The 15217-nt window shown below is 40.7% G+C and overlaps 1 protein-coding gene across 1 annotated transcript; it reads right to left on the minus strand.

Annotated features, from left to right (window-relative positions):
• Positions 1-397: 397 nt before the first annotated feature.
• LOC118789686 (calpain-2 catalytic subunit-like) lies at positions 398-14700 on the minus strand. The gene is made up of 21 exons (XM_036546202.1): positions 14375-14700; positions 12575-12644; positions 10161-10279; positions 9596-9729; positions 8568-8736; positions 8375-8458; positions 8051-8136; positions 7706-7780; positions 6859-7019; positions 5926-6092; positions 5545-5556; positions 4711-4922; positions 4183-4219; positions 3792-3857; positions 3005-3062; positions 2848-2912; positions 2425-2493; positions 1789-1867; positions 1032-1148; positions 774-832; positions 398-570 (listed from the first exon to the last, which is right to left on the minus strand). Exons 1-21 carry the CDS (start codon positions 14609-14611, stop codon positions 547-549), a joined length of 2100 nt encoding a protein of 699 aa, XP_036402095.1. The 5' UTR covers positions 14612-14700; the 3' UTR covers positions 398-546.
• Between the last annotated feature and the right edge of the window lie 517 nt (positions 14701-15217).

The raw sequence follows: 15217 nt of genomic DNA on the forward strand, positions 1-15217 counted from the left end.
TCATTCTTTCATGATCATCATCAATCTGTTGTAACCTAAATAAAGTATTGTGAGCTTGGTGGAGGTCAAGGTCTTGCAGATCAAACTTGAAAACGTCCTGGTTTACACTTTATATGACAAATATCTGCCCTTGTATTAATTACTACGCTCTGTTTGTAAGACGTAAGTCCATTGTGCAGACATCACTTCTTGACTTGATTAGAAGTCTCTCATTCTGGAAACTTACGTGTATTGAAGTGAATAGCTACAGAATGAATCCATAGATACAGATTTGTGTGTCAAATTAGTCGAACAATTTTTAAAATTTTTTATTTAAAAATTATTTTTAGTACAATTTTTTACAAGATATTACTTTTGGTTAAAATATTGGTTAAAATGGTAGTACCTTACTGTGTAACGCTGACCAAAGTATAATAAGTATGTTTCATACAAAAGTAAAATAATTTCCAATTAAAATGTGAAATCTGCATGACATTTTTCGTTGATTTCAGTATAGCGCAATCAGAGGATCTCCAAGTTCCCAGCCAAGTAAGGATCTTCTGATATTTAATTGATCGCCAGGCATAACCACTGCAAGTAAGCAAAAACCAAGTCAAATTCTGCATGCTACAGAACAATTCTGTGTCATGTATGCCTATTCACAAATAGCAGAGAATTTCTGTGGATATTATGGAGAATAAATGATTAGACACATTTAATGAGCTATGGGTGCATATTACGCCTTATTATTGTAACATATTGAACAAACACACAGAAGCACCATGGAAACCCACCTGCAACATATTCAGCTCAATCTTTCCAGTTTTAGCTTTATCAAGTGTTTGAAATATTTCTGTTCAGAAGAAAAAGAGAAATAGATGATAGATGAAAAATAGTGGCAGGATAAATTCCATTAACTTTTTTACTAATATCTTTTCGTAATAATCCGTGAATGCTGCCTACTTCTGGATCAAACGGATTACACAGAACCAGCAGCGCTGATGTTTCTGGAGTGAAAACTCCTGTATGCACAGCAAAGAGAACACACTCACTGAAGAGCATCTCCAGCCGGATCAGGCAGCTCACAAAGCTGTCGAAGTCTATGGCATATTCAGGGTTAGCGTAGCGACAGACTAAGATCTGCAGAACGGAGCCGTTTATCTGGAACCCTGGGGAAATATATTTAAGACACTTATTAATCACTGCACATGCTCTACCGGCTTGCTTCAATCACTTCTGCTCTGTGCAATACACAGAGTAATAATAAATTAGATGGCAATCTAATATGCAAAGAATACATCGTAAAGGATGAAAGAAAAATTCTTTATTCATTTTATTTTTCACTTTTTCATGATTGTATATTGTATTGTGGTCTTTTGTGATTTTTCAAAGTTTACAAAGACAAACAATACAGTAAATGGTGGCACACTGAATGATATAAAAATGAATGGGAAGGCTTGTCATTTTTGAGAGACTGAAAATATGACACTGACAAAAATGCAGACATCCCTAATGATTTACAGCAGCATGGACAGATTGCAAAAAGGCCCAGCACTAAGCCTCAGGTAAATTGACTAGCTGTGGCAGGACCTACATGCCTGTTTTCCTATTGAAACCAGTGGACATGACTGGTAAAGGAGAAGTATCCTGCATTGTATGTCAAAACTGGTTTATCTAGTTCTTCATTGTTTCTTTTCTAAACAGTAAAGTTGTATGCTTAACAAGAGTCCAAGCTATATAAGAGGTGACCCTGCAATAAAGATTACCATACCAAAAGGCTGTTTGTATGGTTCTGGTGGAATGGATTACCTGCTTGAGACAGAGCTCCTCTCATCTCATGGGAACTCATGGTCCCAGAGTTGTCTGTGTCGTGCCTCTTGAAGATTTCCTGATGAACAGACCAACACCAGAGTAATCATGTAATCTGGTACCAGTATATTGAAAAATTTAACTAAAGAGCATAGAAGGTCATGTAGCATTACAATATTAAAGATGCTATACATATTTTCATGTCTCTCTGCCCTCAGATATAAAGATATAAATTATTTTGAAAAAATAATCACAAAAATATATATTACCCCCCTTTCAACCCAAACAACGTGAGTTGAATGGATTCAAGAAATACTAAAGGTCATACCCAAAGTGATAGATATACCCAAAGTGACTTGAAGCAATGTTGCAAGGAGACTGATAAAGGGATAACTGATAAACTGATAAACCCAATATCTGTAATAGCATTGAGGTCTATTCCCTATACATTTCCATTCATGAAAAGGTTCAGATACTGATATAATTATAAGAATAGGATTTCATCCAAATTATCCCACTAAAAATTCTGCATTGCATCTTTGAGTATGTCTTATCAGGGGTAAATAGTGTAGAGTGTTCTGTTACAGTATATGTAGTATCCAATGGTGTGCAAAATTATTTCAGAGAATCCCCCACCAGATACTTCTGGATTTTCATCCACAGCAAATGGAACTCTGTCAGGCCCAGTGTGGCACTTCCGTCTTTCTGCATACCGTCAAGGACACTTGTTTCGCAGAGAATGGCTTCTTTGTGTCTTTTTTATGCATTTTTGATTGTATCCTCAGGTCAAAAGCTACGATTCACATATCCTACTCGCCTAGCCTAGTCCCAGAGATTGCAAGAATAACTGCAACTACTTTACTCAGACCTATTTCAAATTGTATGTTTCCCATTGTTTAGTGGAATGCGCCAGGCGTTGCATAAGGTTTAAAAATGCGGTCTTTCGAAATTCACGTAAGTGACCATTTAAAGACTGTGGAAGGACTCAAGAGTTCTTGAAAAGAAATGCGGACAGTTTCAGCAACTGACGTCTAAACAAACTTTCCAAAGGAAGGATACATCTAATAGACTGATGATGTGACGACCAGTCTCCAGGCTAAATCCATCTGTCTTGATATCAGCCCCTGAAAAAAGCAGCAAAATGTTGTATACGGTAGTATTGGTGAAAATGTACATGTTCAAAATGTTATACAAGTAAATGAAAAAAAAGTCTTACTTTTTGACACAACATTGTTCAAAATTTGGACAAGTTCATAAACAGACACTTCAGAATCCTGTCAAGGGGGAAAATAAAGTATATTTATAACATTTATTTAAACATTATCATATTTTTAATATGCTATTCACAACAACATCAGGAAAAAACAAGCAGAAGAAATGCAAGGGACTGCATAATTATGTCATAATTGAGCTGTAGTTTGGACTATACCAGACTGAGAACCTGAGGCCATTGAATTTGAAAAGAGTACCAAGGTAACTGCTGCTTTTTTAAAAAAGGAAACTGAATAATATTTTAAATACATCTAATGCTACCTCCCTTTACAGCAACAGCAATGCTTTACAGAGCATTAAGGCACACATTTCCGCTTGGTAATGAGATAATACTGCCCCCTACTGGCCCCTTCCTACCACTTGCAGTTGCTTTCATGTTTCAGTAGGACGTCTCTCTTATAAGTATGGACCAAACCTGTCCAAGATCACCCTCTCTTCTCTCTCCTAAGCTTGGACTCCCATCTAGTTGTCCTACAGATAGATATCCAGCTTTTTGCCCAAATAAACAGTGAAATCAATCTTTAAGCAAAATATATTAAAGGCACCATTTTGTTTTACAGTAACAACAACACATTAATATGTACTGTCATTCCATGTGAAATGATGCAGTCTTTGGCAAGATCTGGTGAGACTGCCTTGAGAGTTGGTATGCACATTTGTATTGTGGGATGTAAATCATATTTGCAGGAATTATCCCGTGCAGTATTGACACAATCATAGCATAAACTTACGCTTCCAGCAATTCCCTTGAACAAATGTTTGAAATGGGGATCCACATCGCGCTCTGAGATTTCAGGCTGCAAAGCATATCTGAAGATTTAGTCAGATGTAATCACAACAATTGGAACAATATTTACAACACAGACAATGTAGTCAGCCTTCTCTGAAGTCCTGAGAGTAACACAAGAATATTTAGAATGATTTAATGCCTGTTAAAGATGATACCTGCTCTCTTCTCATGAGCTATCTGAGGCAAGCAGCAGCTTGTAATATCTCTTGCTGTGGTTTTTAAAGTTCAATGGTAAAAATCAGATGTATGTGTTTTGTAATGAGATATCTGAAACCAGACGCACAAGTTTGGCAGAGATGATTGGCACTTTCATCATAACAATCACAATTTACCTCCTCCAGTTTTGCTTTGATATCTGATTCCATTTTCCTGAAATAAAAACATAATGTGTATGACAACGCAGGTAATGGCAAAAGTGTTCACAAAACTGCACTAGGCCAATAGGTGGATTAAGCTGTTCCAAGATTAATCAATTTTTATCACGGCACACTGTAATTCTCAGAATTTAAAACACACTACACTCAGAATTTAAAACTTAAAAATCAAAATTTGTTCAATTTGTTAAAATATTGTAATTCAAACCATTTGCAAGGACCGGGATTCCTTTAGCAAAAACAAAAATCTTATATAGTTTCCACATGCTTGTGTTGTTTCACATCCCAACATCACACATTAATAGGCCTTGAATATGTAGAAGCTCTAAAGATATTAAAACATAAACCTGTTCTCCATTCCCTTCATTGATTATCTGGAACATTTTGAGAAAAATTTGCCAAAAAAAAAATCCATAAAAGTTTGCAAGGTTTTGTGCTAATTGTACAGTCAGAGTCGCGCCAGTGCCCCCGTGAAACCCCGCCCACCTGGCCGCGGCCTGCTTCTCGGAGAACACTCTCAGGACGAAGCTGCCCTTCTTGTGCGGCTCGAAGGTGGAGGGGATGATGACGTAGTCCCCGGGGGGCAGGCAGAAGCGGTCGCAGATCTCGCGCATGTTGATGAAGGTGTGGCTCATGGCCACCGAGCGCTGCCGCAGCAGCACATCCGGGCCCAGGTGGATGTTGGTACGGCCCTTGTACTGAGGCGGGAAACAGACTGTTGTTTATTTGTTCACAATACTGCACTTGGACACATGTTTGGCCAAAGGTCTGTTTTACACTTGGATCAGGAAAAGATGGCTGTTACAGAAAGAAGTGCTTCATGTACAATAAAATTCAAAAAATGACATGATTACAGAGAAAAAGAGGCAGTTTTAAAACATCAATAAATGCAAGACAACCAATGCAAATAAATATGTCAGTTTAAGAACAACTATAACAGCAGTAAATAATTTTCCACAAGTGAATCAAACATATCCTCCATACTGAAGACCATGTTGATTCCAGTCCAGTTCAGAATGATATAGTGCTTGATTTTTGGCCATTTTCCATTTTCAATGTTGCCTTATGGGATGAGACAACCCATGCAAAAGAGGTAGTGAGCAGCCTCTGTAATTTACAAAAACTGTATGTACTAATACAATGCATTGTGCAATGCATTCTAATAGAAAACTGTGAATGCTTTCAGAGCTGTTCATGATTTCTTGTACATTTAAAATGCTATTTTGACAGATGAATTACAAGCATATGGAATGGTGTTTTAACCGAATGTAAACTAGCATTGGGTAAATCACACAGAGTATTGTCATGATATGTACGTACCTCATCAGGCACCTAAAAAACAAAAACAGAAAAAATAAGTTGCAAACAATCAAACTTTTTGGGTACACAAACAAGAACTTTCCATGAAGGGTCTGTATTAAGAACCACATAATGGCTTAAATTAACCATCATAGTCAGAGGGTGTGCTGTTTCATCATCCATGACAAATATGCCTTTATTACAATACACCAGACAGAGTGTTAACATGTAATCATCATCAGTGTAATATCAAGATTGACATGGATTGTGACACTCTATACCCTCTGAATTTATCGCATTGTTTTATAAACATTTATATTGTTCGTATGCATCATAGTTATAATGAACGTGTTTTAAACATTTTACATAGGACCCTTGCCTAAATGACCTTTGTTGCTGTACCTTGTATATGGCGAATCCAATGGTATTGAGGTCCCGGCCAAACCGTCTCTCCTTGCGGCCATCTTTCTGCATCAGACCCACCAGGAAGGTGCAGCCGTCCTCAGTCAGGGGGTCATCATCTACATCCTCCAGCTTGATGGCAAACTGGGGGTTGGAGCAGAACGTGGCTGTGGAGGGGGGCAGAGGCACAAATAATAATAATCGTCATCATCATCATCATCATTATCTTCATAATCATAATAATACATACCTTGCATTTAGTGCATGTCCTGAGGCACAATTACAAGGACATAGGTACAGAACAGCAAGTAACACATCAGTGATTAAACATGAGATAAAAACATTACCATGAAAACCAGTTTGACACAGGCACACTCATAGCGCTGCAATTGCTCACAAGGTTAAAAGTGCAAAGAACCAGAAGAGCCATGTAACCTTCTATCATATTAGCAAACGCATTCTGTTTAACACTTAAATTTGGATCCGGTGCATTTTTGAGAAATGCTGGTTCTCTACAAACCCAATTTGACAGCTATCACATTTAGTCACTGAGAAGTAAGGAAAAATCTGGTTGTCCTGATGAGACTATAATGACCTAAATCAAGTTGTGCATTTGCTGTGGTGACATAAATGCCAACGATCCCTACCTTCAAAGCACTGGCTCACCATTACATTAGTGTCATTTAGCAGACACTCTTATACAGAAGGACTTACAATTTTATCCATGTATAGAACTGGATATTCACTGAGGCCATTGGTACCATTGGCCAAGGGTACAACAGCATTACCCCAGCACGGAATCAATATTTTGGCTTCAAGCGCTATTCCTTACCACTATGCTAAACATCTGCCCCACCATGTGATGGATGAGAAAGTACATCTTCACCATCCCTGCTCTCTGTTGTCTGTGACAGGTGAGATGAACAGGTGTACCTGGGTGGTTTCTGCAGCCCCCAGCTGTGGAGCCCACCCTCCACATGCCCTCGAACTGGTAGCTGTTCCAGCGGCCCACCTCGTCGCTGCTCAGTGTGTCTGGGGTCAGGTTACAGATCTCCAGCCTGGAGAAGTTCCTCACAAAATCCGAGTAGGACATCCTGAGAGTGGAGGGAGACAGAGAATGGGCCTAAATTAACTTCCAGGGCTGATGGCCAGATGAAACACTATCCACCCATCCACTCTCTTCACAGAGACCATTGTGTTTGGACATACCCACCTCCATTCCCACCGTCTAACACCTGCTACTTGTGGTACTGTTTATTTTACGTGTAGTATTGCAATGTGTTTTGGATTCTGTGATCTAGTGACTGATGTATGGTAGTATAATTGCCCTTCCTTGTCTAGTCAGATTGCTCAAATTAACTTGTAGTAGAGCTTGAATAGTGTTATGTTCACACTCAGTGATCTGGGAGTGTTGTTAGCCTGGTCTGACACTGTTGCTCATTCACATTGAATGAATACATTTCTGTTTGTTTGTGCTGGAAGTTACCAAATGTAATGTAATGTATTTGAGAGGCTAAGATCACTATAGCGCCCTTTGTTTTATGTGCTGATTGCTGTCACATAATATTGAGGCCTCATTACTTAGTCCACTTTGACTAAAATGTCTATGCAAAGTTAAAGTCAGACCATAAAATAATGTGGGAGGTTTCTTTTAGTAGGATAGTCAGAGCTGTTAAGGTGGCCTTGTGAATTCAAGCACCTTTTGGACTCTTTGTTCTCGGACTGGGAGAAAGAGTTGGAATGTTCTCCTGGATTTCTTCTAACTATAACTGAGGCTTACCAGAATTCTCCATCGTCAACAACACTATTCAGTTTAGCTTTCTCTTCTGGGAGGATCTGGTCCCATTCACGAGATCTGAGGTAGAGCACAAATGTTTGGATTAGTTTCTTTGACACTGTGCAAGCCATCATTCATCTGCAGCAGAGATCTTATTGTGAGTGAACACTTCAGAAGTCTGCAACAGAAAATCGGATCACCCTCTAGAGCCAGAGCAAGAAGCTGATTGATTGCCTCATCGATGAATTCATGCTGGTGATCTCCTGTTGTGTTGTCTAAATGAACAGGGATGAGTTTTGAAACCTGCATCAGACCCGCATTGTGAGGTAGTCTCTGTCGGATACGTACCCATCACTCCATGCCCCTGTCCACTCCACTTGACCCCAGGGATTCCGCACCCGCACCAGCTGTTCAGGACGCCCACGAACATGCACCTGGGGGACACACCAGTCACCTGTTACACAGACAAGCTATAGTGCTCCACTGTTCCACTCTTTACATAGAGCTTGTTTCATTCACTTCTACCAGAACAACTGAGGTGAAGCACCACAGTCCCATCAGCCGCTGAAAACCACAGCCCAAAATTACACAGTCTGGTATCCTAGGCACCCCCCTGCTCCACACTGCTGCAAGGATGTGTCTTAATTCTGACAGTGAATTTGACGGTCCTACCTCTTCAGCCCCAGTGAGAGAGTATGCATGGCCCTTCACCAGTTTCAGCATTGTGACGGCCTCTGTGTCAGCAGCACTGGTGATCTGTATAATACATTACAGCCACATCAGACTGCAGCTAAGTGGGAGTAGAGCATCCATCATGCTGAAACGCATTGACACAGTGGTTATGCTCAGGCAGTAGTATGCTTACATCAATGGAGCACCCCAAGAGAGACCCCAGTCCCAGCGCCTTCTGAATGATTTTGAAGAGGTGCGGGGGGGCTTTGGCCAGCTCGTACATCTCCGAGATCCCCCCTGTGAAGTCCTCAAAGCCCTCTGTGGTTGACCCACCAGAGAGAGCCTCATAGCATCCGTTCACCCTGCCAAAGTACAAAAAGATATCAAAACTGCAAACTTAGCAGAGCTGGTGTGACCAGACAGACTGAGCCCCTGACCCTGCACGTGCCTGGCTGTATGCTTTAAAGGGCACCTTAAAAACAAAATATAGTCAAACATTTGTCAAACATTTGTTCAAACATTTTGTTCAAACATTTGTTTGGACTAACAAAGCCCCAGGTGCTTTTTAAATGTAATTATTTGGCAGAGACCCCAAACTGTAAATGACTGCTATTTCCTCTGTCTGTCTGTAATAACAGACAAGACAATGTGCACCAACTGGTGCCACTGATCAATTAAAGCATTCATTTTTAACCAAACCTATGGTATTTCAAATGTTAACAGTACTGTTATCCCACAAAGTCGGCAAATAAGCAAAACAGGAGCAGATCTGAGGTGTTGATGCATCCACAACAACATACATACAGTACATACATACATACATACATACATACATACATACGTAGCTACTAATTAGTACACTGTGATTTAAACAACTGGATATTTACTATGGTAATTTAGGTTGAGCACCTCGCCCAAGGGTATTACAGCAGTGGCCATCCTGAGATTGCAGCCTTTGAGTTACAGGCCCTGCTCCTTACCATTACTCCCTGGTGTGATAATATCTCCCAGTGTTCTGTCACTGAGACTGATGTCAGCTTAGCTGTAAGCGTTGGTGAGCAATTGTATTTTTTGAAAACTGTGTGCCCAATATATCCATCTTTTAGAAGGAAGGAAGATGTCGTGTAATTCACAAGCTGTGTGAATGCTTTAGAAAGTTCTCTGTGTGTGTTTCAGTGTCACTTGCTGTCAGAGACCAGGACGTCATGGAGGTCCACTCACTTGGCATAGGCCTTCTCCAGCAGGGCGCTCCAGAACTCTGAGCCCTCGGCTGAGTGAACAAACAGCAGCTTTCCATCTCTGGTGGGAAGCCTGTCGTCAATCACCACGTCCACCCACTCTCCAAACTGCCAGAACTGTTTGCGGGAAACCAAAGGATTGTCTAATCTGCTGAGGTATATGAAAGCTAGAAAAGTTAGATGCCAGTTTCTTGTACTCCCAGCACCCTTTGAGTTCTTGATTAAAACAAATGAGTGATGATTAAAATGTGTGCTGTAGAATAATTCCCAATCTTTTGACTTATTTCACAATCTTTGGAATGGGCATTAACAAGTATGAGCCTAGAATAGGTCGCATGTAAGACTCCTTCCATCAGATTTAATTTCATTCTCTGGCCATTGCTCACCTAGCTTTATACACAGAGATAAAACTGGATTCACACCACACTGAAGCAGTGAATCTAATCAGAACACAAATGGGGGATAAAACTATGTGATGATGCCCTGTGGCATATGAGCCTCTAGGTAAAGAGTCCTATTCCTCTTTTGAAGGAGGTTGCGGTCTTCACCTGGAAGTGAAAGATCCCGGCGTAGTCCTCGTCGAAGCTCTGTCCAGGAGGAATCACACGGGCCAGGATGTCCTGATCCAGAGTCAGAGATGCAATGGCTGCCAGCAGCCAGCAGTCCCCTAAACAGGGATTCACATGTGTGGGATAAGACACACAAAGGCAGAAAGCGGAGAACAAAACCATGTCAGCAATGGCCAGCGATAGGGCAACACTATGAAGCCGGTTGCCTTTGTGTTAATTGCCTCTGCTACCACTAGGGGGGAAGGGAGGTTGTGTTTGCTCATGCGTGTTTCCCCCTCTGTCTGTCTGTGAGCAAGGTAACCAGTGAAATCACTGTCTTGCAAAATGGAGGCAGTTATTTGAGGGTCATATGAAGCTGCCTAAGGTTTCTGCTCTTCAGAAAGCCACTTTACAGTAGTTTCTGCATGTACATGTCTGTACCCAGCATTGATATTTTCTTCTTGCCAGAGTGCTCATCCTACTAGAAGAACTCAAATTAAATGTTTGTCAGGACAATTATGGAAATGTTTGTTCACACATATTTGCAATGTAAAATCTCCTTTCTTACGCATTCACTTATGTTTGACATACAGTGCAGTGGTCATGCCTGTAGGGAAATTTTTTATTTTGCTTGCGTGTGCATAGATATTGTGCATGATCTTTAAGATCCACAAAGATAAATATTGACAGGTAGGGTTGAATGGAAACACAAATGTGAAGGTAAATACGAGCTGAGTTGGTTTTAAATGGAAAAACCTATACTGACTACACAGTGGTATATAAGGATAAAAAGGGATGAACTGGCTCGTTCATCTTTAAACCACAGAATGACTACCAGCTTCTGTACTGAGGAACAGAATGTTAAAGCTAACTTGTAGAAAGACTTTCACTGAACTTTTATGTAAAAAAATATCATGATAATGAACTCAAAGTGAGATGTAAATTATTTTTGTTTGTTTGTTATTCACTGAAAAGTGTATATATCCTGTAATGCTGTGTGATGCCTGATGTCATCAAAAAAAAAAAAAATAGGTGGACATGCAGTGTAGTGGTAAGGAGAGGCTTGTTACCCTTAACATGCCTAACCTGAATTATCTCGGTTAACATCTAGCTATGTAACCAGATAAATTGTTATCTATGTCAGTCAGATAAGAGGGCTTCCTACACAACAGTGATAACAATATGCACCGCACAAACTGTATTTTGTGTCAGTATATTTTCCACCAGCAGTGGGCAGCAGTGATACATTAAAACAGGAAAATGGAGCATGCTAAGGGATGTGTCTGGTTACATCACAACTGCGGCCAGTCATGGTGCAGCTGTAGTAGGCAATTCAGACTAAAATGATTCCAGCACAGGAAAGGCAGGCAGCATACTTGCCTTCCCTCTCTTCCTTTAAAAACAGCAAAGCAGATGTGACAGTGCGAGAGGGTAGCAACAGTATCTATGGCAACATGGTGCCCCCTGTTCTCTGAACAAATGACTCTGAACAAGGCATGGAAACTGTTGATGGCTATACTCTTAAGCTTGATGATGATACGTTAAATTAATTTTAACTTATTAAAATTATTTAAAGTTTAATGTGTATCATAAATACACAAAAATTTGCAGGGGTGTCAATGTTATTTTACTGTGCCTGATTAACACTCTCATATATGGTACATAATATCAGACTTGAATTCATTCTTGTACTGAATTGCAATAACCATAGTCAAGCATACAGTACATAAATGCAACACTCTGTATGGCTTGTAAAGCTCAGGTTGGTCCCAGTATTTTCACCCCCAGCCGTAATCCAGTCTGTACTGGCTGCATTTCCTCATTCACTTCTCCAGGCTTCAGGACAACCTCCCCAACCCCCAGCCTGAATCCTAGCCATGACACCTATATAACCTAACCTGACAAAAGCAAGATGTGGGATCTGATTAATCTATAATCTATCTGACATAGCTGGCATTTCCTTGTGCGAGTATCTCTCCTCTAAAGGAGTCTCTCTAAACTGAAAATCCACATTCACTCTGTTTGTGTGGTTGACCGTTAGTATTTACATATCACATGATGATATAGGGCATTGCGTTGTCATGACTACACTGTTGTTCTTTGACTTTATGAAACAAGATCTTGCTGACAACTCAAAATGAAAAAACCTGTTGCGCTATTTCCTGGAAGTGATGATACTCGTGTCAGTGTTTGCATGGCCTGTATTTGCATATTATTTTTGCAGGCTGAAATGTTCCTGTATTTGTCCCTATTGTTAAGCAGCACTGCATCTGATCCTCTATACATGGGGAGAGGACCTATCACAGTTTCATCAGACAGAGCACCCAGCCAACCATCCTCACTGTACAGCGACCAAGTAGTTAAAGTAACCTCTTTTACACTGTCACTTTTACTCAGCAGTCAAATGAACTGACCTAGAGCTCCTTGGCAGATGTCTGTTCTTGTGGCTCCGTCATCTATGAATTTAGGATTGGAACACAGCTCCTGCAGAGATGAAATGTGTGAATGCAGTGAATGCAGGACATTCTTTATGCAATTAGTCACATAGTAACACAGACAAACTAAATTAAATTATTCCAACTTCTGCACCGCAGCCAACCCAGAATGTTCCATTTTAATATCAATCCACTGTAAGTCTTCCTTTATTCCAAGGATGTGAAATTCTGGATGGGTAGTACCGGAGCTCTTCTGCTTTTAATTAATAAATCATCATCTATAATGCAGCTTTAACAATGCAGATGTCAACTTTCTTTACATACCAAAGATGTCTGCTCAGAGGAAAGCCCTGACAATCTATCTTTTACAAATGGTAGTGACATCAGAAATTGTTTGGAGGATGGGATTCTAAATGAACTGCCATTAGGGCGTGGTTATAAGATTCAGATGACTGCTGACCGCTGCTCACTAAAACTGCTACGTGAAAACATCTTTCGTAGATTAGCCATTAAGACCTTGTTTGGTCTCGTTGAAGCTGGACACTACAAAAGGGAATTTTCCCCTGCATAAAGCTTAGTGGAGCGGAGCAGAATTTATTTGAATGATTTTGCATGTCTGGGTATACCGCGCCTATGTTCTCCCAGTAACCAGTCTGCACACCTGTTTCACTTTTTTCAGGGGAAAGTTGAGACTGAGAGAGAAAACTGTGTTACCAACACCCCACGCACAAAATAATTTGTAGAACCTGCCGCTGTAATACCCACAGCTGAGCCTATTTCCATTCAATGTTTAACATCCTGCAATGAACGTTAACCAAAGACTCTTTAGTAAACTTATTAAATCATGTAATAAACAAGCACATATCAGAACATTCTAGTTCTGAGACTGTGAGACTGCTAGTTTTGTACCATTTAATGTCAATAATGTAAGCATTAAATTTAGTCATGGACGATGCATTTGCACTGAGGTTTGTAGCAAATGCACTTCCACTGTCAGACCATAGTCACCATCAAAGAGGGAATGCTGCTTTTAAGTTCATTCAACAAGCTCACAATAACAGTTCACCTTAAAAGAGGAACCGCTAATAGACGTTTGCTGTGAACAGAAGTGAGTCATTCTAGATGACAGAGAAGGGGATTTAAGAATGCCACACCCATGCATCATGAACAGGATGCTGTCTCTGATGTAAACACGCTGCCTATTATTGCCATCCAGACATCGCTTGGGCTAAACACACAGAAACAAGATGCCTTATTGTATTTAGGGTACTGCTTTACCACTGAATTGTATGTGGCACAATCTGCATCTTAGTCCAGAGTAGTGGTGTTGTAATTTAATTGCTGTATGGTACCATGCAAATATTGTCCTTACACACCACTCCTTCTGCCAAAGTTGCCTGAGAGAAAAATGCCAACACAAGATATTCTGATCACTATACCAAAAACAGTACATATTAAACTGGAGAATTTTTCTGGAAAAAAGTGATTGACTGGGCAATGCGACCTCCAATTAACCTTCAGGAATTCAAATCCAAACTGATCGCTACAGTAATCAATAAGCTCCAGCTTAACTGTTTATTCACTTTAGCACATTCTGTGGCCTAAGAAATTGAAATAATTCAGGTTATGCACCTTGCTCAAGGGCATGAACCTGCAATAACAGACACGATGTGAGATCTCCATTTTCCAGTTGCGAGATCAGAGGATCCACCTCGCTGTAATTACCTTTTACCTCACAGAGCTGAGCACCAGGTATGAAAGGCGGCAGTCTCCCCTTACCGATGGCCTCTTCCACACCAGCCCCCGGGTCTTGGAGGAGTACGGTCCCAGCTCGTTGAACCCCAGGGACGAGGGCTTGGCAGGGAAACAATCATCCTCAAACAGACAACCCCTCTCCAGGCACTGCCTTTTCAGAGCCTCATAGTCCTGCTGACAGTACTTCACTGCATTCTCGTTGGTCCCCACGCCCTGGGCCCTGTCCTGACGGCGGGCCAGACGGTCTGCGATGGACGACATGTTGAATGACTTGATTGGAGGGTTTCACTGAGTGTGGTTGGACTGAATGGATCACTGGGATTCTGTGAGGAAGGTAACGCTCGGCTGGCTCTTCCCTGTTTTATATCCCATGTCGGAAGCCCTAGGAGGACAGGAAAATGGACTGGGAGGGGTCAAGTGAGGCCAGGTGTGGTCAAAACACACACACAAAGAAACCAGCACATCCATAAACCTCAGCAAACAGTTTCAAAACCTTACCTGGAAAAATGCATGCTGGACACACCCCTTTGGAACCTGAGCTGCCCTTCCATTGTCTGAAAAGCTGGTGGTGGGGTTTGGTGGCTGTGCTCACAGAAAAGCTATAGGAGGGGTTTTTCTGGTGGCAGTCATTTGTGAAAGTCAGTATACTCTGTATCTGGTTTCATCAGTCCCTATAGACTTTTCTGAGGTGCTTACAAAGAAAAGTTGTGAAGACATGGCAGCAGAGAATTCATAAAACAACAGTATATTAGTTAAAAAACTAATAAACATTTCAAGGTTTAACCATTTTGATCAGACAAATATTGGTTATTTGTGTGGGCATTTGATCAAAGTGCACCGTGCTAAGAGCTGATTTGATCAGAATCA

The sequence above is a fragment of the Megalops cyprinoides genome, chromosome 15 (assembly GCF_013368585.1).
Source record: "Megalops cyprinoides isolate fMegCyp1 chromosome 15, fMegCyp1.pri, whole genome shotgun sequence".
Taxonomy (NCBI): Eukaryota; Metazoa; Chordata; class Actinopteri; order Elopiformes; family Megalopidae; genus Megalops; species Megalops cyprinoides.

What these genes read in the sequence shown, in the direction of transcription:
- LOC118789686 (XM_036546202.1), bottom strand. Translation starts at nt 14,611, where the DNA reads ATGTCGTCCATCGCAGACCGTCTGGCCCGCCGTCAGGACAGGGCCCAG. An exon ending in TCAAGGGAATTGCTGGAAGC is followed by an intron (nt 3,063 to 3,791) that starts GTAAGTTTATGC and finishes CCCCCTTGACAG; the next exon opens with GATTCTGAAGTGTCTGTTTA. An exon ending in TGAAAATCCAGAAGTATCTG is followed by an intron (nt 1,868 to 2,424) that starts GTGGGGGATTCT and finishes TCTGTTCATCAG; the next exon opens with GAAATCTTCAAGAGGCACGA.